Here is a 23,297-nt window from a genome sequence, read left to right on the forward strand (position 1 = left end):
TAGTCATCACTATTGAATTCATCATGTGGAGTCGGATCACGTCGTTGGCGACCATCAACGCGATTTTGAACTCCTCCCGTGTTCAGACGCTCCACTGTCGACGCAGATCGTTCTATGGCAGTCTTCATCTGATTAACATCGGTCTTCAGCACGTCGAACTCAGTTTGAGAAAAATGGGCTTCATCAACTAGCATTCCAAATCGTCAACAAATCACGTGGGAACGTGTAAAATCTAAGGGAGGGAGCCAGGGAGGGAGACGATTGACCCGTATTCCCACAGGAGCATTTCAACTTTGTAGAGCCGCTTTCTCATTATTATATATTATTTAGGGCTACTTTTTTTATTCGCAACGTATCTTGTGAGATGTTTGTTAAATGACTATACCACCTATTTTATCTCTCGACCGAAACGTTCAAAGGTTTAGAATGATATTGCTGAAGCTTTAATAAGTTGTTTATACAAGTAAGAAGCAACGTATATAAGCTATTATAAGCCGCTGAAAATAGTTGTTTAATAATAAAATATTAAAACTGGTTAAAAAATAGTTATGGTGTTTGGCAGAGCTTAATAATCATTGTTAAAAGGTAAAAAATATATACGACATATAAACTAAAAAAACAAAAGTTGTTTTTAAAAATATCCACATGTTTCTTCTAAAAAAACCCTCCTAAAAACGGAAGTAGTTTTAATAAGCATGCCAAACTTTTTACCAAACATCATTACTAACTACTTCTTATCAAAATAAGTAGAAACGTCCTTATAAGAACAATACCAAACCGCCCTAAGTCAGAGGCGGGACAATTTGGCATTTTAAAAGCACATAATAAACATGTTTGACAATGTTTAGCAAAATCTATTTACCACAAACAGTTAAGTGTTTCGTAATAATGTGCCTAGAAATAATTATAAAAGTGAAAATGATCATAACAAACCTAAGTTTATTCTCAAGTTTATATACAGAAAGAAAAAACATTATCAAAACCTAATGGATAGATATGTCATAAAAACTACAAAAAACTCAAAACTACATTTAAAAATATCGTCAATTTGTTTCTGAAAACATGCCTCTTGAAAGCAACGTTTCTACTGAGCATGCACGAAAAAGTTAGCGAATAACATTTATTGACTTGTTGTCTCACAGAAACATTATCAAAGAAAACAATACCAAAGTGTTATCCATAATCCACTCTGGGTTATTTTTGTCAACAAAATCAAATAAAATATCCCAAAATTTAAAATTTTTTCCCGGAAATTGAGGGGTAATCTTTGAAAATCTCCAGTGTACGCTACTAACCCCAGCAGCTCAAACAATTGTCTGAAAATTTCACTTCTAACCCACTATTTTGTCCTCTCACTCCTCTTTCTCTCTCTCGTCACCATCATCAACGGGGGAAGAAAGAGAGAGAAAGCGAAGAGAGAGAGAGAGAGAGAAAGAGAGAGAGGGAGGGGGAGAGAGAGAGAGAGAGAAATAAAGCAAGTACAAACTCTCTAAGAGCTTCAGTTACGCTCCACGACTCCATTAGGGTTTTCACCGAACTGTAAATGCTTGTCGCCGTGGACAACGACTGAGGTCGGAACTCTAAAAGATAGCGCGCTCGATGCGATTCAGACCCGATCGTGGTATTTTCGTCCAATTAGGGTTTCCATCGACTCGAATCCGATAGGTAAACTTGATCTATCCTTTTGATAGATCTTTTAATTATTTGTTTCCATCGGCATTGTCTCGATTGCTGGGAAATTTGGACGTATTGGTTTTTTCCCCTTGAAATTAATGTTTTGGTGGGGTTTTGAGTGAAGTTTTGATCTGGAAGTGAGTTTTAATTCGGTAGATCTAAGTAAAGATCAGGGGTTCATACATAAATGCTTCAGTTTTTGCAGGTTTTTAGGGGTTTAGCTGGTGAATTTGAGAGAATGAACTCTGATACATTTCTTGATTATGCTCAGTTCCAGCTATCACCAAGACGAACGCGGTTAGAATGAGAAATTCTTCTGTTAACTGTTTTTTTGGGATTATATTTTGTCTATTGTCATCTCAAACACAGAAACTTAGTTGTTTCTTTAATTTTGAGTGAAAGATCACATTTTTCAGAATGCCTTTTGCTGAAAAATTGAGAAAAATTTGTAATTTGGCAGGTGCGAATTGTTTGTTTCGGGAGATGGGAAGACTGAGAAGCTTGCTTCTGGCTTGTTAAAGCCATTTTTGACCCATTTGAAGGTTGCTGAAGAGCAGGCTAGTCAAGGAGTTCAGTCTATAAAGGTCGAAGTAGATAAGTGGAAGAATGCTGGGAATTGGTTCAATAAGGGAACACTTGAAAGGTTTGATATAATTGACACATATTTTATCCGATTGATCAATAGCAAATAATGCAGTAATTTCACAGTTTCATGATGTAATACAATTTTGATTGATTAAGCCTTCTACACTGATCACAATTCGCGATAGCAAGTAATCAACCTCGAAATACTTGGAAGATCAATTCTTAATTGAATGAATTTAAATGCCATTGTCAAGAGAGCAGGTCTTTCTCTGGCAAACCATCCCTGTTTCTTATTGTTTGTCACGCGAGAACTAATTCATAGAGAGGATTGATGTGATGTGATAATATTCATGCAGACTTAGTTATCCTTCCATATAGCCTCGTACACCTACTACTGTTCCAGTGATAGTTAAATAGATAAATGTTTTGGATAAACTAGGAGAAAAACAATTGGCTGAAAAGATTTTTGTTAAGATATATTATGGAGATCTATAATGTTACCATTATATTAGGACTATAAATTAAAGATTTAGTGATTAAGAGAATAATTGTGATTAGGTAATAGTGGGTAGTCACACATTGACTATACAATAAGCTTCTTGTTATTGTATCCTTATGTAAAGGGGAATAGTTGTATCTTTTATAATATAAATGAGAATCTATAATATTTTATTGTTTAATATGGTATCAGAGCCACACAAATCCTAGCCTCCACAATACCTTAGATCCTTAGAAAACCCTAGCCCCCTAATCTCTCACCATCAAACTCCTCCTTCTACCTTACAACCTCCGTTCTTTCTTGTGACTGGTCATCGTGAACATAACATGTTCATCTTAAACAGAACCGAGGTAATTGTTCACTGTGAACATTGCACGATGATTGTTTACCGTGAATAGTGCTGTATATTATTGTCCGTCCTACTTTTGATGACTTTGTTAATGATTGTGATTGTCATTATTGGTAGCAATGGTCATCCTCGATGTATATGTTCTTGTCATCAGTGTTATCAATGTGTGAGGCACAATGCGGGACGCAAAGTCAGTTTACACACACATGCTCAATGCACAATGCGATGCGCGCAGCCTAGTGAAGTGAGGCACACTACACAAATTTTTTTAAGATATACAAACATGCATAAAGAAACATGTGGTCATGAAACTTCACATAAAAAAGATGTCAATGACTCAAAATAAATAATATAAACTACAAAGTCATAAATAGAGTCTCAGTGATAATACTAACATACCCAAGCAGTTCACTAATATCAATAAAAATTAAACAGTCTACTAAAACAAAGCAAATAAGTAACAAGATAATAGTCTAATGGCTCTAATCATCCTCCTCAACATCATCATCATCCCCTTCAAGCAGAATACCCTCCTCAGTTTCCTCTTCGTTAAACTCTTCTTCATCTTCCGACTTTGAAACCGGTTCCCTACTCCTTGATGGTGAACCACCACCACTCGAAGATCATCGGTCCCTACTTGTCGACTTTAAATATCTAGCATCATCCTCTTCAGCTCCCGTTACATCTCCTACAACACTAAATGTAAGACCATCCTCGCCCTGGACCAAGTTATTTTCTGCATTGTCACCTTCACCAAATTCCCCCAGCAACCACTCGTTGCTTTCATCAATATCAGGCAACTTGATCAGATCAATGACATCTTTATAGTCAAATCTCTCATTCGAAGCTTGGTTGTACTTGCAGTTTGCAACCTTTTATGATTCAATTTATTTCTCTTCTTGCTGTGTATCTGTAATTTATACAAAGTAGTCAATTCAATTTACGAAGGAATAATCAATTTTGCTGTATTAAAAGAAACTCAACATATTTGTTCAAAAGTATTTTAATTTCTTTCACAACCTGAGGAGCTACAAGTAAGGCTAATGACTCTTACTGTAAGTTTTTGCAACTCTGGAGTTGATGCATTGTACGACTCCCACCAACTAGCTGTCAATATAGATTATTAGATAGTATTAGCAGCGTATTTCTCTTATAGAACATAGTGAATTGAGGGATAGATTATTGATATTTGCCAGGAAACTTCTTTTTTCGGTTTCTTTTGCCTAATATCCATACCAAAAGATCCCGACATTTCTGTATATATCCAGCTATTTGTCAACCTTGTCTTGCTCATTGATGGGCACCATCTTCTTAATGATTTGATAAATGCCTTTCATAACCTTAGCATCCAGGGGATCATAGAAAAATGCAGGATTAAGGTAATATTCTGCAGTGTGCAATAACCTCTTTTGTTGCATCATCATTAAAGGCTTTTGCAATAGCCTCTTTCGATCTATCCATCGCCTCATAAATGTATCCTATTGTAGGCATCTTTTCACTGTCAACAAGCTTCAGAACACGAACTAAGGAGCTGTGAAGTTAATAATATGAATAATATTATTCTAGAAAGAAGACATGTGAACTATCCTCTCAGCTGCTTTGCTCTTTGGATCTCTTGCCCACTTACTTTGTTTCCATTTCTCCAAGTTGAACATTTTTCTAAGGTTGTTTTTTTGCTTATGGATGCTGGACAAAGTCATAAAAGAAGTGGCAAATCGTGTCACTACTTGTCGGAGGAGCTCCCTGTAGTTAGTCTGACCTCTCATCAATTTCAAAACCCACTCATGTGAGTAGATGAATCCCGTTAACTCCATAGCTCGACTCAAGGTCGACTTCACAGTTGGTAATTTACCAATATCCTTCAACATAAAATTGATACAATGAGCAACACTTATAAATGAGGATATTTAGCCTCAAATAATTTTTCTATATCAAAATTAAAATCATGATCAGAATAGAATAACAAGCATAAATTGCTCATAATGAAAATGAACTTAATATCTAACTTTTTATTTGCTAGCTTGAGACTAGAATGATTATCTGTAACAACTTGCACAACATTCTGAGGTCCTATCAGCCTTAATCTACTCATGAAATATCTCATACATCCTTTCACCCGTCTTAATCTCCTCAGAAGCATCAATAAAAGAAAGAAATACCATATCAAGAGGAGAGTTTGCGAGAAAATTGAGCAACGCCAACCATCGGACATGAAAGAACAACCTTTGTTAGCCCACACCTTTTTATGAGGTTTCACCAAATCATTGATTTATTTCTTCTCTTTTTTGAGCAAAGGCTCCCTTAAGTGGTGGAATGTCAGAGGTGGCAAGTTAGACCTAAAAGCCCCCATAGGCTTCAACATGATTCTTAATGACCTAAGTCGTGCTGCGTTAAAGGAAATGCATGTTTGATACCACCAACGAGTAATGTCTTGATGCACTTTAGCTATTGCATCTTTGTTGAGGCTATGATCAATACATGTTTGCCTCAACTCGCGTCTTCTATCATCCTTAGCAACCTCTAGCGCGAGATCAAAGGTGAGAAATGCATCCATCGGCCCTTTCCTCTTTGTGAAAAATTCCTCACTATTCAAGCCCAAACTCCCCCTTCCCCCTTGTCTCTAGTTGCTTGTAGTTGTACCTCTTCAAGCTCCTCATCTTCATCGATCTGTACCATATTTTTATCTCCAAGTTCCGGAAGGTAATCATCAATAGCTTGTTGTTTTCTAATACTCTCTTGCATTTCTTCATACTCCTTTAGCTCTTCAACTACATCGGGAGGGGCTATTTGACAAAAGGGACAAATTTTTACATTTCCACTCTGTCCCAATCGTCCCAATACGATGCTCCTTTTGTCTTGATATACCGCCATTTGTGATCTTATTACAAAGATGCATTTGTGTTTGTTGGCATTTCCTTCATCCATAAGTGAAGTGTATTTCCACGTAGGATCTTGTGTTCTCCCGCTACCGGTCGATGAAAATATACCTACACAAAAACACATAAATTAACAACTATACTACATAAGTACATAGATTTAGTGAATCATACTTCTACTTTAATTTCATTATTTCATAATCATACAAATTATTCATAATCATATTAGTGTATTGCATCACTAACAATTCAATTGGTAATTTTCTCTTACATGTTACAAAAGAAAAATTGGCTAGTAGCACTAACATCTAGCACATTGCTAATCTTCCATCTTCCCCCTCAAACTTAAACACCCATTAAACCACCCAAAGCAACGATATTCATGAGTCTCAAACAATGTTAACTGAACAATATAGCATCTAGCAACAAATATCTAATAATCAACCAAATCTTAGTGAATGTTACTGTAGTTGCAAGCATAGGGCAGTCAGTTAAGAGAAAGAAAGCAAAAAAGAATACAAATTAGAAAAGGAAAGAGCTGTAGCAGTGAATTAGGGGGAAAAAGAAAATAAAGAATAAAAACTGAGAAGAAGAAGAAGAAAAGGACTGACCTGACCTGCACGGCCGATTGCTATTCGCCCGTTGTCGTTGCTGCTGTGCTATTGCTGTTGCTACGGTTGATGCTGTGAGAGGGAGAGGAGGACCAAAGAAAACCCTTGTTCTCAACCGAGACCTGTGAGGAGAGCGGATGAGGTAAGTTTTGCTTTGGTTTTAAGTGGGAATCGAGTCTACACCCGATAACCTGCTATTTCTGAATTAAATGAACACTGACCGCTTCCTTTTCTCAAGCAATCGCCTCACGCAAAGCGCGATGCGCTTGCGGGGCGCTCTCAAGCGCGCGCCTGATGGAAGCTTAGCGCCTTGCACTTGATGCGCATGCCTCAAATTGCCTTTGATACTACTGCTCATCACCGCCTATGCCGTCTCGATTTCCCTTCGTTCACTGCCTACTCAACTTATCGACACCACCGCCACCGCCACTTATATTCTAAAAACCTTGACCACCACTAGCTACAAAAAAAATATTTTGATTGAATCAAGATTTGGTTTGTGATTTGGTTCGATGAATGTTATTTTCTCGGCTTTATTTGTCTATTGATCCCCACATAGGGATCATTTGTTTGACAGATCTCTAAAGAAGGATCATTTGTTTGTTAAATCCGTGAAGAGAATCATTTGCTTGGTTGATCCTTTAGAGATGATGTTTGCTTGGATGATCCGTAAAGAGGATCGTTTGTTTGGTTAATTGGTGTCTGGTGAAGATGATTGTTTGTTGGTTGATCCATGAAGAGGATCATTTATTTAGTGGATCCCTAAAGAGGTTCGTTTACTTGGTGTGTTGTTGGTGAGGATTATTTATTTGGTATTTCCCTGGTTGATCTGTGAAGAAGATCGAGGTATCACATTTGGTGATTTTGGTTGAGATTATTCGTGGTGGAAGACATTCAAGTAGAAGACTAGAAGATGAAGACAACTACGATGAGAATGTCACACAGAAGATTTTAGTCTTTTAAGTCATTTCACAAAAATGGAGTGAGTATATCTTGTTTGTAACAAGCCGGACATGTATGATATACATGCTCCAGCTTGAGGGGGGAGTGTTAGAGAATATATTATGGAGATTTATAATGTTATACTTGTATTAAGAATAATATATTAGGAGTATAAATTAGAGATTTGGTGATTGAGAGATATTAGGAATGTAAATAAAAGAATAAATATGATTAGGTAATTGTGTTTAGGCCCATAATACACAATAAACCTATTGTTATTGTATCCCTATAAAGGGGAATAGTTATAGCTTTTGAAATATAAATGAGAATCTACAATATTTTATTGACAATTTTCAAACATTCTATGTGTAGGTTTGTTCGTTTTGTCAGCACGCCGGAGGTGTTGGAGATAGTCAATACATTTGATGCGGAGATGTCACAGTTAGAAGGCGCCAGAAAAATATATTCTCAGGTAATATCATAAACCATTTTTTACTTTAAATTTTTGTCAAGCAGCTCATCTGTGCAGTAATTTTGAAATTAAGTTTACTTTTTTCTTAGGGAACAGGAGATCAGCTTTCTGGAAAGTTTGGTACGTTTAGCTTTGTTCACTCAGTCATGTTTTATTTTTATTATCAGGAAAAATGGATTGAATTATTGCTTGATCCGTGATTCTCCTAAGACATCTCTCATGGAAATGCAAAATCAGTGCACGTTTAATGGTGACAGACGTTGATAATCACTTAGATCATTAAATTTCCGTTCTCGATGAATAAACTTGGCAAAGATTATTAGGCCGTTTAATATATTCATTGGTAGACACTTTCCAGTTGCTATGCATGTTCAACTACGAAGTTTGTATCAAATGTTGACATGGTAAATGAGCAGAACACATGCATAACTTCATGATCTCGAAAGTTGGAGACAGAGGATTATAAATTTTCCAGGTTTGTGAAAAGGATGTATTGCGGATAGGTTATAGGAGGAAACTTACATTGTTTCACTTTCGACGTTATCCTTAAATATTTGGATGATTTTTTTTCCTCTACAGCCAATTTTGAATGGTTCAAGAATCAGCTAGTTGGATTCACAGATCAATTAAAAACGCCTAATGTCACTATTTAATGCCCTCTGCTTTAGGGTCCATGAAGATTAAAAGCATTTCATGCTAGTAGTGACCGTCTTACTGATATATCATCCTACTAAGTTAACCATACCAACCTCGTAGTTGTACCATAGTAATGACACGGAGCCACCAATCCACGTTTCCTACCCTGAAAGATTAATCATTTAACAAGGTTAGGATTTGGTACATAAGCTCATACTTTAGTGAGCCTTTAAAAAAAACTAAAGAAAAATATTTATATCCATAAAATCTTACACACGAAGCGGAGACATACATTTAGGTTGGTATTACAATATTTATACTGATATTCTGAGACTGCATTAGCAATAATACGTTAAATATTTTATGAATATTAAATACCATGATTTTTTTGGCCGTTTGAAACTGTAGAACTTCTTTCTCACGAGAAAAGGGATGACATGCTGCAGACTGTGACAATGTGGCTTAAGAACAACATAGCTTAAGAACAACATATAAATCAGGATGCAGTAGAGCTCTTATAATTCATTTTAGTGGCGATACTAGTAGCCAGGGCAATTAATGGTTATCCAACCATTTAATAACTCCGTATTATATAACTTACTACATTCTCTATACCTTTTTATAAAACGATTCCTGCTATCTGCCTTTGTGTTGTAGGTATAGTTTTAAGTGGTAATTGCTCTTACATAGCTTCTTAATTTTCCATCTGAAGAAAATTGTTTGCTAACTGATTCATTGTTTGCTAACAATGAAGGAAATTGTTGTAGGTATAGTTTAAGTGATAATTGCTCTTACATAGCTTCTTAATTTTCTATCTGAAGGAAATTGTTTGCTAACTGATTCATTGTCCTAGAAAATTTCTATTAATCATGGTTCAAGAGGTGGCTTTACCTCACTAATTTTTTTGTTTGGAGTTCAATTCAGGTAAAAATGAATCGGCTACTGCAGGAGCAGCAGATAAAACAAAGTATTTTCCCGTCACTTTATTTACATTTCCAGCAGTTACTCACTTTTCTTGTTCTTGTGGCCAACATACTTCGTACATTGGTCATAAATCTATTCATTTAAGCTGTAACATATTGTTGTATGTGTCTTGTTCAAAATTATGTTGAGATTACCTATTTTGGTGGGTCATCATAATGGTTGAGATTATTTATCAAAAGAATACTGAAATAATTCTTTGAGCCACTTTGTAAACAATTCAGTTCATGTTGAATCAGCATACTTTAATACTTAAACTACATAAATTGCTTTCAGGAGTTGGAAATATGCTGTGGCTGGAGTGAAGGATTACAAAAAGATATCAAAGCATGAGAGGATCAATTTGTCAGCAACTGAGAAAATAAATATGTTAACAGCAGAAACATAAATAAACAACATCGCTAAACTCAGGCTGTCATAAATAGATCAACAAATAGTATTGGGAGTGTTGAGCAAGAAGGATGTAAATTAAACTTGGGGAACATGGAGTCATAGGAACACACAGAGGTGAAATGTGCCACTTCAAAAATTGAACCGCTAATAGCTTTGATTCAAGCTTTACGCTAGACTATATTTCTTTTAGAGAAACAATATTTCTTTTAGAGAAACAAAATAGATGACGCCTAGATGATTTTTTTTACCATGGTGGACGGAATTAAACACAGCTTTTCACAAATTGGAACCTAATAATATATATGGACGAGCAAAAGTTTTGGGCAGACTATTGGAAGGCATGTAAAAATGGAAAATTACTTCTATGTGAGATAAACAAAGGAAAGAGCCCCATTTGCTATTTGTTTGGTAATGTAGTCTCAATAAGCATAAAATTTTACCGTTGCTAATATTGCTCACTTCTTTGTTTAATAAGCAATCCTTCTTTTCATGGTGGTAATTCTATTGTTGAAATAGATACTTGTCCTTGTTTGCTTGAGTTTCTTTCATAGGAATTGAGGCACATATGATACATGTTGTACTTAGACTATTTTCAGGAACACTAGAAACTAGCATTTGAAGCTTATCTTCCATTGTTAGCACTATTGTAATGTTACTATTGCTTGCCTTTGCTTTAATTTGCAGGAAAGAACTCCTCAGGGCCATTGACTTGCGGCTAACTGCTGTTAAGCAAGACCTAGCAACAGCTTGTGCTCGGGCTTCTGCTGCAGGCTTCACCCTTGACACTGCCTCTGAACTCCTCCTGTTTGCCGATCATTTCGGTGCACCTCGCTTAAAGTAAGTTCTTTTTCTTGATAGCCATGCATCTTTGCCTGCATTTTTATTTTATTTCCTTTCATTTTCCTTTTTGCTGTTTTCCCCTCTCCTTAAGCACGTGAAGCTATTGTTTGAAACATATAGTTTGCACATTTATTCTGAATTTCTGAGATATATATAAATTCTCAAATTCCTATAATTTGATCCCAAATAAAATATTTGATGGCTTAAAAAGCACAGGCCGGCTTTTGGTTACTGACAACATGAGAAATCTAGGGTGTTATCGTGATTTCTGAAGGCTTAACTTAAATTTTGTGCAACCTTGCAAGTTGTGAAATCTTTTTTAGTTTTGGTTCTTTCTCAAGAGGTCTGCTCTTGTACGCCTGACGTGAAAATGAATGAGTAAAAAAGTACGAAAAAACAAAATAGATGTGATCTCATCTTAATAATCTAAAGCACCAGATTAGAGTCATGAGAAATCAAGTAGGCGAGCATGGTCTCAAGCCCCAACATAACTTCAAAGTTTTGGTGCAGTTGAAGGGTCGTTTCACAATTGATACCTGTGACTGTGTAAGGAACTCAAATAACTTCAGCATTAACATGGTTCCTAGTTTCTACCAAACATAGGATAGGCTAACAGGTCAAGCTTGTACTTTGACATAACCAGGTCCTACTTGCAGTGTTCATTTAGAATTTGCTGCAACCTACTTTATCTTTGAAGACATTATTTAAGACCTAAATACTTCCGGAGCTTGCTATTGGTGTGATTGGTCATTCTGGGCTTATACTACAACCTCTCTGATGTCTAGCAGCTTGCATTAGGTATTAATGTAAACAGAAAAAGTTTTCATTATTTCAATCATGTTATTGCTGTTTAGCGGGACTGAATGATCATAAGATCTATCTGTCAATTATTTTGATCTGAAAAACTTTCTGATATATTTATATGTGATGTTGGTTTTATAGTGAAGCATGTACCAAGTTCATCGCACTGTGGCAGAGGCGGACCGAGCTGATAAGTCATCCGCAGTCACCGTCTCAGTTGATCCCGCCACGATGGAAGGATCTTGATCATGCCCACCTCCATTGGTGGAACTACCACCAGGTCTGAGACCCACAAGTCCACTAGCGAACAACCACTACGGGAGCAACTACTACAGGAATCTGCTTCTGAGACAAATTCAATTGTTCAGTCCATGGAGAAAGATGTAAACAAGGCCAAGGAGGATCCATCTCCTAGTGCTGCATCTTCAGATGAGCTGGTTCAGCAATCTGCAACCGGGTCCAGACGGTTAAGTGTTCTAGACCGGATCAATCTCTTTGAAACCAAACAGAAAGAACAATCAGCAAATGCTGCAACCATTAGCAGCAGAACTTCTAGTGGAGCTGGAACCAATAAGGTGGTGGCAGGAAGGGGAGAGCACCGGAGGCTACCATCTGATGCATCTATTGAGAAGTTGGTATTGAGGAGATGGAGTGGTGCCAGTGATATGAGCATTGATCTCAGTAACAACAACAGTATCAGTAGCGACAGAAAGGAGAGCGGAACTACTGCAGAGACTCCTACTTCATCTGCCAGTCCACAAGTTCAATCTGGAAGTAAAACTGAAGAGGGGGCTGGGTTGTTGAAAGACACAGCAACATCACAGCCTAGGTTGGGTCCTAAAGACAACTCAACAGTCACACACGTGTCTTCGTTGTCTTTATCCAAGGTCGAAACCAGGCCCTCTCCTAACAATGGAGATGGAAGAGTAGATGTCCTATTGAGAGAAGGTACTACAACATCCAAAACTCGGTGTGAACAGTCTATGGAGAGTGGTAATGGTGAGTCTCAAACAGAGTTTAGTATTTTGGTGGGTGGAGCACGGGTCAGCGGATTTGGTGATGTTGCTAAAAACCAAGCAAGTTCCAAAACTGAGTCAGAACCAGGGGAGGGTGCTAATCAAAAGGACCAAACAGCTTCTCTGTCTCAATTTGACAGAGTTGTGATGCAAAATATTGGAATGGAAGATCAAGCAGCTCCTGAAGTTTCATCCAGGGCAGCGCCTGTAACACTGGTGAAGGCTAAATCAAAGGATCAAGCACGGGCAGATACTGCTGGGAGGAAGATTCAAGCGCCATCAATAACCAAATTCAGGGCATTTGAAAGAACAGATGATGGCGGAGCAAAACCAAACTATCCATTAGATTCCCGTTTTCATGTTAAAGCTTCCTTGGAGAAGATGGAAGATAGTGCGTCACAGAGTGATCTGCCTTCAACATCACAGCGGAAAACAAATCCTGGATATCAAGAGGCAGGGAGGAAAGAGGAAGCGACTTCTCATATGTCATTTAAGGATTCTGTAGAAGATGGATCAGGTTCCAGGAGAACACAGCTGTATGGTAGAACATCTGCTCCTGATCAGGGAAAGAAGGTGCAAGGAAGAAGAGATGAAAGGGCCGTTAATCAAGCAACAAGGATTCCAGTTTTCTCAGGAAAGAAGGTGACAGAACAGGAGGAGGTCCTTCAACTTCCTTCTATACCCCCTGTGGATCAAGCTCAGTTAACGAGGCCATTGAAAGGAAACAATGAGCTGCAACTGAAGGCTGATGAATTAGAAAAGCTATTTGCTGCACACAAGCTCAGGGTTGACGGGGACCGCACAGCTTCCTCTCAGAGAAGCAAAACCGTAGATGGTCAAGTGCTGAAGTCTGCTGAGAAAAGGCCAGTTGATGGTCCAACTGAGCAATTTTCAGAGGGGAATATGTCCAGCTTGTGTTTGAGCAATGGAGCAGAATTTGACTCTAATTTGCTTCTGAAGATGGCTGATAATTTAGATTCCGCCAATAGTATGAAGCAGAAGCTAGGTACTATCAGTCCATCAGACGATTCAAGAGGAAAACTCTATGAGAGATATGTGCAAAAACGGGAAGCGAAGCTGAGGGAAGAGTCAGGGTCAAAAAGGGCCCAGAAAGAAGCAAAGATGAAGGCTATGCATGACAGCTTAGAACGTAGCCATGCTGAGATGAAGGCCAAACTTACTGGTTCAGCTGATAAACGAGATTCAATACTTGCTTATCGCCGTACAGTAAAAAAGAAATCATTCAATGTTCACTCAGATAAAAGAAACCTAGGGCAGGTACCAAACTCCTTTTCTTGTTAAAATTGCTATATGTATCTATATCTTTGATTATTTTTGTCACCTGACCATTTTAATTACCAGCTCTAGCTTATAAACTGACAGTGTATATCATGCAAACCTAACATTATTTGAGCCATGTGGAAAGGCCATGAAAAACATGATTCACTTAGAGAGGCATAATTGTGGGTAAATGAATTTAAATTGCAAACGATGAGGTCTGCATCTCTTAAAGGCTGATGCTTTGATGGCATGTCTGTTGCAAAAATATTACACCCGAAATATTAGGAATATAACTGTAGTCTAACAATGTAGATGAAGCAAACTTAACACCAGAGTTTTAAGTGAGTTTTACATTGGGCTTTTCTACTTGAGATTGCTGTAGAATATGCATGACTTTGAAATTTAGACTTAACCTGTACCTAGCTCACTTCAGTTGTGTGTCTCTACCAATTAGCGTTAAGTTAGCTTTCCACTTGCAGGTAAGGGGTGTTTGGCAGTTCGAAAGTGAATTGCAAATGTTTAAGTTACTTTGATTTGCAAATGACTTTCACATCTATGTCAGCAAGCAATGAAATACATTGTTTGAAAAACAAAATTATTGTTGAGAGTGCAATGTAGAGATGATGTGACAAAATAAGATTAATTAGTAAATATAGTTAAATTCATTTAATTAAAATTGGTTATCGTTTTTATCACTTTCATGTGACTACCACTTTTTAGGGAAAGTCAAAATTACATTAAATCCCATGTGGCAACTTTCTTGCATTTCACTTTCATAACCACTTGCACGCAAACAAACACTAAAAATATTAAAAGAAAGTCACTTTCTCACTTTCAAATCTTCCACTTGCATGCAAAACAAACACCCCTAATGGCTGATAAATTTTAAAATTTAGTTGCCTTTGTTTGTGTATTGTGGTGGGTGGGGTTGGGCGTTTGCTGAAGTAGCCATTTGTTCTATAGTTACCTAAATTTTATTGACATCTCAACTCAGCTGAACTTTATAAAGTCATATTCCACATGCTTCTACAAGAATAAGTAGTCTCTTTATTTTCTTTATTTACAATATTCCATACAAGATTGGTCGTTTACTCTTGATCCTGTTAAGCTTGCTATATAGACCATTATTTTCTTTTTCCTTACAGAACTTCCTAGTATATTTGACCTATTAATGTTTTTGGTGGGAAGCAGACAATAGAACTCCTCCAGAGAGAAGAAGATGTACAAGAGAGCGATCAGGTTATGTATGGCCAAGATAGATTTAATAGTGACACATTATCTGGTAATGAATCTTCTACAAGCTCCAAAAAGCTTGTGTCCAATAAAAGCTCATCATCATCCACACGTAGAATATCAGCAGCACCAATTCCCAAGCCATCTTCCAAAATCACCAACTCTAGTCCCATTCGGCGTAAAATGCGGCCTGAAAACCCACTTGCACAATCAGTTCCCAACTTTTCTGACCTTAGAAAAGAAAACACAAAACCTGCGACAGGGGGCAAGGTGGCTTCCTGTGCACAACCAAGATATTTTGCTCGAAGCAAGAGTGCCATTGAAGAGGCAAATATTGTCAAGGAAGAGAATCCACAGAGGTTCCACTCCATGAGGAAAAGTGTAGCCATTCCTGGTGAGTTGAAGGATCTCTCACCTCTCAGTTCTGATGGTGCCAATCTGACAGCATTGGATTTTCTGAAAGAGCAAATGGAGCAGAATGTTAATAAAATCCGGAAGAATAGTGAGTCGAAATCAGTTCTTAGGAAGGGTCGTGGAGTAGGTCCTGATGCTGGAGGAGGTTTATCTAAACTGAAAGGCTTTATGAACTCTGAGGTCCCAAAAGATGAAGAAGAAGTTCTGATAGATAAATGTGAGGATTTACCTGCTATGGTTGAAGAAGATGAAAAAGAATCTGATAGAGCATACTCTGAAGAAAATTTTCAGGCCACAAGTTTTCCTGTTGAATCCAATAATGAAAATGGTGATCCTGGAGCAGAGAATGCTGATGATCTGAGATCACTATCTCAAGATCGTGTCGACTCCAGTGCTATATGCTCCACTTTCAATCCCTCTGCTGGATATGTGCAGGAGTCACCAGGGGAAAGCCCAGGATCATGGAACTCAAACATCCACCATTCATTTTCTTATGCACATGATGCATCAGATGTTGATGCATCTGTGGGTTCTCCTACTGGAAGTCCTGCATCATGGAATTCTCACCCGTTGAACCAAATGATGGAGACTGATGCTGCTCGTATGAGAAAGAAATGGGGGAATGCTCAGATACCAGTTCTTGTTTCCAATGCTTCACATCATCCCCACAAAGATGTCACTAAAGGGTTTAAACGGTTATTCAAATTTGGGAGGAAAAATAGAGGTGCAGAATATCTAGTAAATGACTGGGCATCTGCATCTACAGCTTCTGAAGGTGATGATGACGCAGAAGATGTTAGGGAGCTGGGATCACGACCTTCAGAGGTATTGGGGAAGTCAAGAATGGGCTACTCAGTTTCTGCTTATGAAGGCCTTAATAGCAGCGACACATTTCCTGAACAAGGTAAAATACATGTTTATGGATGTACACACACGCACACATTTTTTACTCCAGTTACTTTGTGCTTTTGCTATTGTTAATTTGCTGCTTGTTGTTCTGACACAGCACAATTCGTTCAGGTGTGCATTCTTTATCGTGATTCTTTAGGCCTATTTCTGAATAGTTTTAGAGTATATTGAACATATTATGGAAATTAGCAGGTAAGTCATCAGATGATGATGTTAGTGTATGTCATGAAATTTAGTACTGAAAGTCTCAAATGATGATGGTAGCGTGTGCCATGAAATTTGGCACTGAAACTCTTAGGCATAGGTTAACTGAAGAAAGATGAAAATAAGGAAGTGGCTTACTTAAGGTAAATTTTAGGAAATAAACCAATCTTTTTGCTAGTTGGTTTATTCCTTAAAGATGTATTGATTGTTCTTAGTTTAGGAATACGAATCCTTAAGCTTTTGGCTTATATTGCACTTTGGAGAAAGCAGTGTTCCATAAAGCAAAGATTATAGAACTTTTCTATAGCAAGCACGTTGTTCACAAAAGTGTATTTGATTTTCCTTATAAACACCTTGAAGCTTTAAATGTGACCAAGGCAATTAGAGGCATAAATATTATACTATTGTCACCTCGGGACACGCTTTATGCCTTACATGTTCTTATAGAATGTATGGTTTTTAATTCTGTTTCTTTCCTACTCGTTGTACATGTGCACTTATGATTATCAGCATAAACCAGATCCTTTGCTGTCAAGAATTGGCAGCAGAGACATTGCAATATTAATTTGAGAATCTCTTCTAGAAGAATGGAGGAATTTAGGAATGACTACCAAACAACAAGCATATGCGAGCTGCACGTCATTCTTGGGCAAGGCAGCATATGTAAGACAGACCTTTTATGGAATCTAATATTGTAAGTAGCTATGTTTGATGGCCTGTCTTCTTGATCATACAGTTGGAAAACAGTACTCACGGAGCAACCCCCCTAAGTTATCTAAATTGAGCCATTACTCATGGAAAACCACCTGAACTTTTTCTAACTTGAGTCTAGACAGAAGAAAATAAAATTCCTATATTAAACTGGACATCCATCTATAAGGAAGTTTTAGGTAGAAAGGTCGATTAAAGCACAAGGCCAACACAATAAGCAGCTGTCTTAGACCATTTTACGACATTCACTAACTGCCTTTGTATGTTAATCATGCAGTTTATATTGCAATGCTCCAAACGTTTTCTCCAATTTTTAATTTTAGATTGGAGTTGTTGATTTTTTAATTAATTTTATTAAGTTGTCCAAAGAAAAAGGAAGTGTATCTTGCTGCTAGATGCATATATGCGCCTTTTCTTCTGTTTTCCCCCTTCTTTCTTTCCTTCATTTGTTCTTAAGTCTTTTTATTCACCATACATTTGGTGGATATACCCTTTCTGTGTCTTGACTCTTTTTACTTTGTCTGATAAACTCTTGTAGCACCTCGTTCCTTCTTCTCCCTTTCATCATTCCGAGGCAAGGTAAGTGAAGCTAAGCCAAGATGACAGTGGGGCTGGGCACTGATGTACATGATATGGCTGCAGTCTAAAATTACTCGCTGCTGTGGATTTTTCCATAGTGCTAGGCATCCCAGCCTTAGTTCACAGTACGAATTCTCCCTCATCTCCAGATAATTCATGTGATTATTTATTTTTTACGAGTTGTGGTTCTCTAGGACTTCAAAATGTATCAAGTTTATCAGTTTTACTTAGCTTTGGTATCTAAAAATTTAATTATTTGTGATTGAAGGTAGTCTGTCAATTTTCATTCATATTTATGTAATGTCATATATAAATCAAAATTTGTTTGTAACGAAGGACTAGCAAGACTGCAAGCTGAGTGATTTTGTTTGTACAAAATTCAAGAAAGAACACTCTTCTCTCTTGATCCTTTCATTCCTTCTTCGTCTTTCGCTTTCACCAATTGTGGTTTCTACCTTCATTTTGTAGATAGATTCTGATAAATCACCATCAGTTTTTGTTTGAAACGTTAGGATCTGGACCGCATCAAGTTTTTCTCTGATCTGCGTAAAGGAATATTTGGAGCTTTGTAGTTTTAATTCACCAATGTTACTGCACTGGCAGCAAATTTCATTTTTTTAACCATTTCTGTACGAAGGATTAACTCCGTTATGCATTCAGGGCTAGAAAAATGATGGTGATGCTGTGACATCCTGCTAGAATTTGGTTTGACATTACACGGTAATCAAGCTTCGCTTATTCAGCACATTTTTATTTTTTGAGAAAACTGTCGTGATTAATATGTGAGTATAGTTCTATATAAGATAAGATAAGAAAAAGTAATGAGTTTAAATAGAAGTTTGGATTAATACCTGATAGCTATAGTTTTTAGGTTAAAATTGATTCCGAACTTCTATTTAAGGTCCATCAACTCTAGATTGGGTTTGATTTCTCCCCCAACAGTGGTATCAAAGTCATGAATAATCTAAACAGGACGATGTTGTCTTCTATTCCTATGAAGTAACTGTGAGATACTTTGGAGACAACGTACTATGAAGTTGAAAAGGTAAAAAAGTTAGGCTCCCTACAAGTTCATGAGCAACGCATGAATGGAAGGTCAACCGAGAAAGCCCATTGAGAAAGCTTTTCAAAGTCAAGCTTCCATAAAATATAACAAAGGAGCGCAGGATGAAAAAAACCAGCGAGGAGGAAATTTTCGTGACAGAGGACGAGGATACAGAAACTACAACAATTGAGGATGCGGAAACTACAATAGTCGAGGGCGTGACAGTTATAACAATAATCAAAGAGATGATGACTATCAGAGAAACAATTATCAATCAAATTTAAATTATCGAGGACGAGATCAAGGTCGAGGTCAAGGTCGAGGCTTTGGACGTGGTAGAGGAAATTTTAGTAAATCAAACAGTGAATGTTATATATGTCACAGATATGACCACCATGCAAAAGAGCGCAACTGCCAGGATAATTCCCAATTTGAAGGAGAAGTTCGATTTGCACAAGAAAGAGGTGATGAAGACAACCACACTTGGTTGATGGTCACAGTAATCGGTGAAGAATCAAATTACAATACATAGTTTCTCGACATTGGGTGCTCTAATTACATGTGGGGAAAGGAGTTGTTGTGGATCTGGATGAGTCGATGCAGTCCAAAGTCAAGTTTGCCGATGATAGCACTATACCAGTGATAGGAAAAAGGCGAGTTTTGATCAAGTTGAAGAACGTAGACCACAAGTTTATTTCCGATGTGTTCTATGTGCCAAATATGAAGAACAATTTACTCAGTATGAGTCAACTTCTTGAAAAAGGGTACGGTCTGTGTTTTTTTGGTAATCAACTCTTACTCTTTGATAAAAGAGGTGTATTTATCCTTAAAGCCTTTATGACAAATAATTGCATGTTTTGAGTTGACATCGAGAACGATGTTTATCATTGCTTCAATGCTGTTATGAAAGATGAGTCTTGGTTGTGGCATCTTCGTTTTAAATATTTTTGCTTTCATAGTTTGAAGTTGCTTGCTCAAAGAAATTTGATGAGATGCTTGCCCGTTATAAATATTCCTGAGCAGTTACGTGAAAGTTGTATTATTGGAAAGCAACATAGATTACCCTTTAATATTAAAAACACTTGGCGTGCAAAGAAGCCTCTTGAGCTCATCCATTCAGATGTGTGTGGCCCTATGAACATTATATCCAATGACAATAATCGATAATTCCTTACTTTTTTATTGATGATTTCACAAGAAAAATATGGGTTTATTTTTTGCAGTAAAAATCTGACGTCTTTGACTGTTTCAAGAGCTTTAAAGCCCTGGTTAAGAAGGAAAGTGGTTATTTTATCAAGACACTACGAACAGATGGCGGATGTGAATATACTTCTAATGAATTCAATAAGTATTATGAAGAACAAGGAATAAAACGTGATGTTACTTTTCCCTCACACCTAAACATAACAGCGTCACTAAAAGGAAACACATGACCATACTTGACATGGCGAGAAGCATGCTAAAGGCCAAAGGTATGCCAAATTGTTTTTGGGGTGAAGCTGTCTCATGCACTGTTTATTTGTTGAATAAGTCACCAACAAAGGATGTTGATAATCTCACTCCTGAAGAGGCGTGGACTAGTTATAAGCCAAGTGTAGGATATCTCAAAGTGTTTGGCTCTATTGCTGATGCTCATGTTCCAGCAGAAAGAAGAAAGAAACTTGATGACAGAGGCGTGAAGATAATTTTTATTAGCTATAAGTCTGGAGGCTACAAACTCTATAATCTTGCTACAAAGAAGGTGATTGTAAGCACAGATGTTATGTTTGCTGAAGAAGAAACTTGAAATTGGGATCTAGAAGCACAAAACGAGTCACGACGTACTCTCCTTGATATTCTTGAAGATGGTGTCCCTGCTGCAACTAAAAAAGCACCATCAGTCAATGCTTCTGAAGCTCCAACCCCGTAAATTTCATTAGAAGTTGAAAGACCAAGAAGAAATCGCCAACTATTAGTTCTTTTGAGGGATTATGAAGTAACTCTAATGATGATATTGATGCAGATGGAGATTTATTGCACTTTATAATATTTGCAGATTGTGAGCCAATTATGTTTGAAGAGGCTATTCAAGATCTTAAGTGGATAAGTGCAATGAAAAAAGAGGGCGATCAAGAACAACAACACATGAGAGCTTACTAATATCCCTCAAGGACATAAATCAATCGATGTAAAGTGGATTTTCAAGATAAAGATTAAGGCGAACGGGAACGGCAAGGTTGAGCGGCATAATACAAGATTAGTGGCGAAAGGCTACGAACAAAGGTCTAATTATAATTACCAAGAGATATTTTTTCCTGTTGCTAGAATTAAAATTGTTAGAGTAATAATTGCATTGGCTGCATAGAAGCATTGGAATATTCAAACATGAAGTCACCTTTTCTTAATGAGTCACTTGAAGAAGAAGTTTTTATGAAGCAACCACCTGGATTTGTGAAGAAAGGGTGCAAGCACAAAATATAAAAGTGAAAAAAAGCCTTGTACGGGGTGAAACATGCGCCACATGCATGGAACAAAAGAATTGATTCTTTCTTTTAGAAAAGTGGATATCAAAAGTGCTCCTCTGAGTATGCCTTATATGTGAATCTAAACAACTCTGGTGATATACTACTATTATGCTTTTATGTTGATGGCTTGATTTTACTGGCAATAACATTAGTATGATTGAAGAGTTTAAGAAGTCGATGATGCATAAATTTGAGATGACAGATCTTGGCTTGATGTCTTATTTTCTCAGTATTGAAGTGGTTCAAGACGATGATGAGATTTTCATATGTCAAAAGAGGTATTGTGCAAAGTTATTGAAAATGTTTCAGATGTTTGATTGCAATCCTATAAGAAGTCCTGTGGAGGTTGGTACTAAGTTATCTCGAGAAGGTGATGATGCACAAGTTAATACTACTTATTTCAAGCAAATTATTGGGAGTTTGAGACATCTCATATGTACAAGGCCAGATATAGCCTATGGAGTTAGTTTAATCAGCAGATTTTTGGAGGCCCCTCGCCAATCTCATCTGCAAGTTGCAAAGAGAATTATACGGTACCTAAAGGGGACTTATGATCATGGTTTATTTTATTCTTCATCTAACAATTATGATGTTGTAGGCTATTCTGATAGTGATTGGAGTAGAGATCATGATGATCGCAAAAATACTTCTGGCTATATTTTCAATTTTTGCTCCACCGCATTTTCATGGTCTTCAAAGAAGCAGTCCATTGTTGTACTCTCAACTTGTGAAGCGAAGTATGTTGCAGCAACGTCTAGTGCTTGTCAAGCAATTTGGTTGTGTAATGTGCTAAGTCAAATTCATATCCAAGTTGAAGGTCCTACAACAATTTATGTTGATAATAAGTCTGCAATTGCTTTGGCAACGAATCCAGTCATCCATGGAAGGAGCAAGCATATTCATACTCTCGTTACCACTTTCTACAAGACAATGCTGAGAAGAATGAGATCATGTTGATTTATTATTGCAAGCTTGAAGATCAAGTTGCAGACATCCTCATGAAACCTTTGAAGTTTGAAGCGTTTGTCAAGTTGAAGCACATGATGGGAGTGAAGACTTTACAAAATTAGGATTAAGGAGTGGGATGAGGGGTGAGAGTGCGTTGAAGTTAATCCTAATTCTAAAAGGATTTGAGTTTGTTATCTATAGAAATTCACCTCATTTTATAAGAGTTTGTTTTATTAGGAATTAGTTCATATAATTTATCTATAGGCTTTGAGTAGTTTATCTTTAGAGTTAATATTATATATTAGAACTGTTGATAGATGAATTTTGTAAGACTTTAAATAGGCATTCATGCATCACTGTACCCGTAAGAGAAAAAGACAGAGACTAAAGAGAGGCTAGATTTCATCTTTCTCTTCCTTCTCCCATATATTTTATTATTTTATTGTTTGTTTCTTCCCTTCCACTCTATTCATATATACTTTGATTATTTAATTGCCTTTTGAATAGTTGCTCCAACAATGGTATCAGGGCTAAGGTTATAGTCCAAGTAATTAAAAAAAAAAACAGATGATCTTTGATGTGAAGCTCAAAGGTGTTGGGAGAATCCATGGATGCCCGTAGGAGTGATGTAGTGTAGTTAGCCACCATGAGTAAAGTGATAGGAGTTCCTATGGATGTTTGATAGCTATGTGTTGAATACATAGTCTGGTTAGCCTACGAGTGAAGTGGTACAAAAGTTTGTGAATTGGTTAGCTCACGAGTGAAGTGATGCAAAATTTAGTGAATTTCGTGAA

The 23,297-nt window shown here is 37.1% G+C and overlaps 1 protein-coding gene across 1 annotated transcript; it reads left to right on the plus strand.

Moving 5' to 3' along the window:
* Window positions 1,326–18,423, plus strand: LOC109833640 (serine-rich adhesin for platelets-like). Its single transcript, XM_020401382.1, is given in 11 exon segments — window positions 1,326–1,665; window positions 1,871–1,971; window positions 2,135–2,317; window positions 7,909–8,008; window positions 8,098–8,128; window positions 9,569–9,611; window positions 10,703–10,855; window positions 11,801–11,922; window positions 11,924–13,953; window positions 15,148–16,507; window positions 17,966–18,423. Coding segments are annotated over 10 exon segments (4,146 nt in total). The 5' UTR covers window positions 1,326–1,665; window positions 1,871–1,912; the 3' UTR covers window positions 18,031–18,423.

This window comes from Asparagus officinalis, chromosome 3, assembly GCF_001876935.1.
Source record: "Asparagus officinalis chromosome 3, Aspof.V1, whole genome shotgun sequence".
In the NCBI taxonomy this organism is placed as follows: Eukaryota; Viridiplantae; Streptophyta; class Magnoliopsida; order Asparagales; family Asparagaceae; genus Asparagus; species Asparagus officinalis.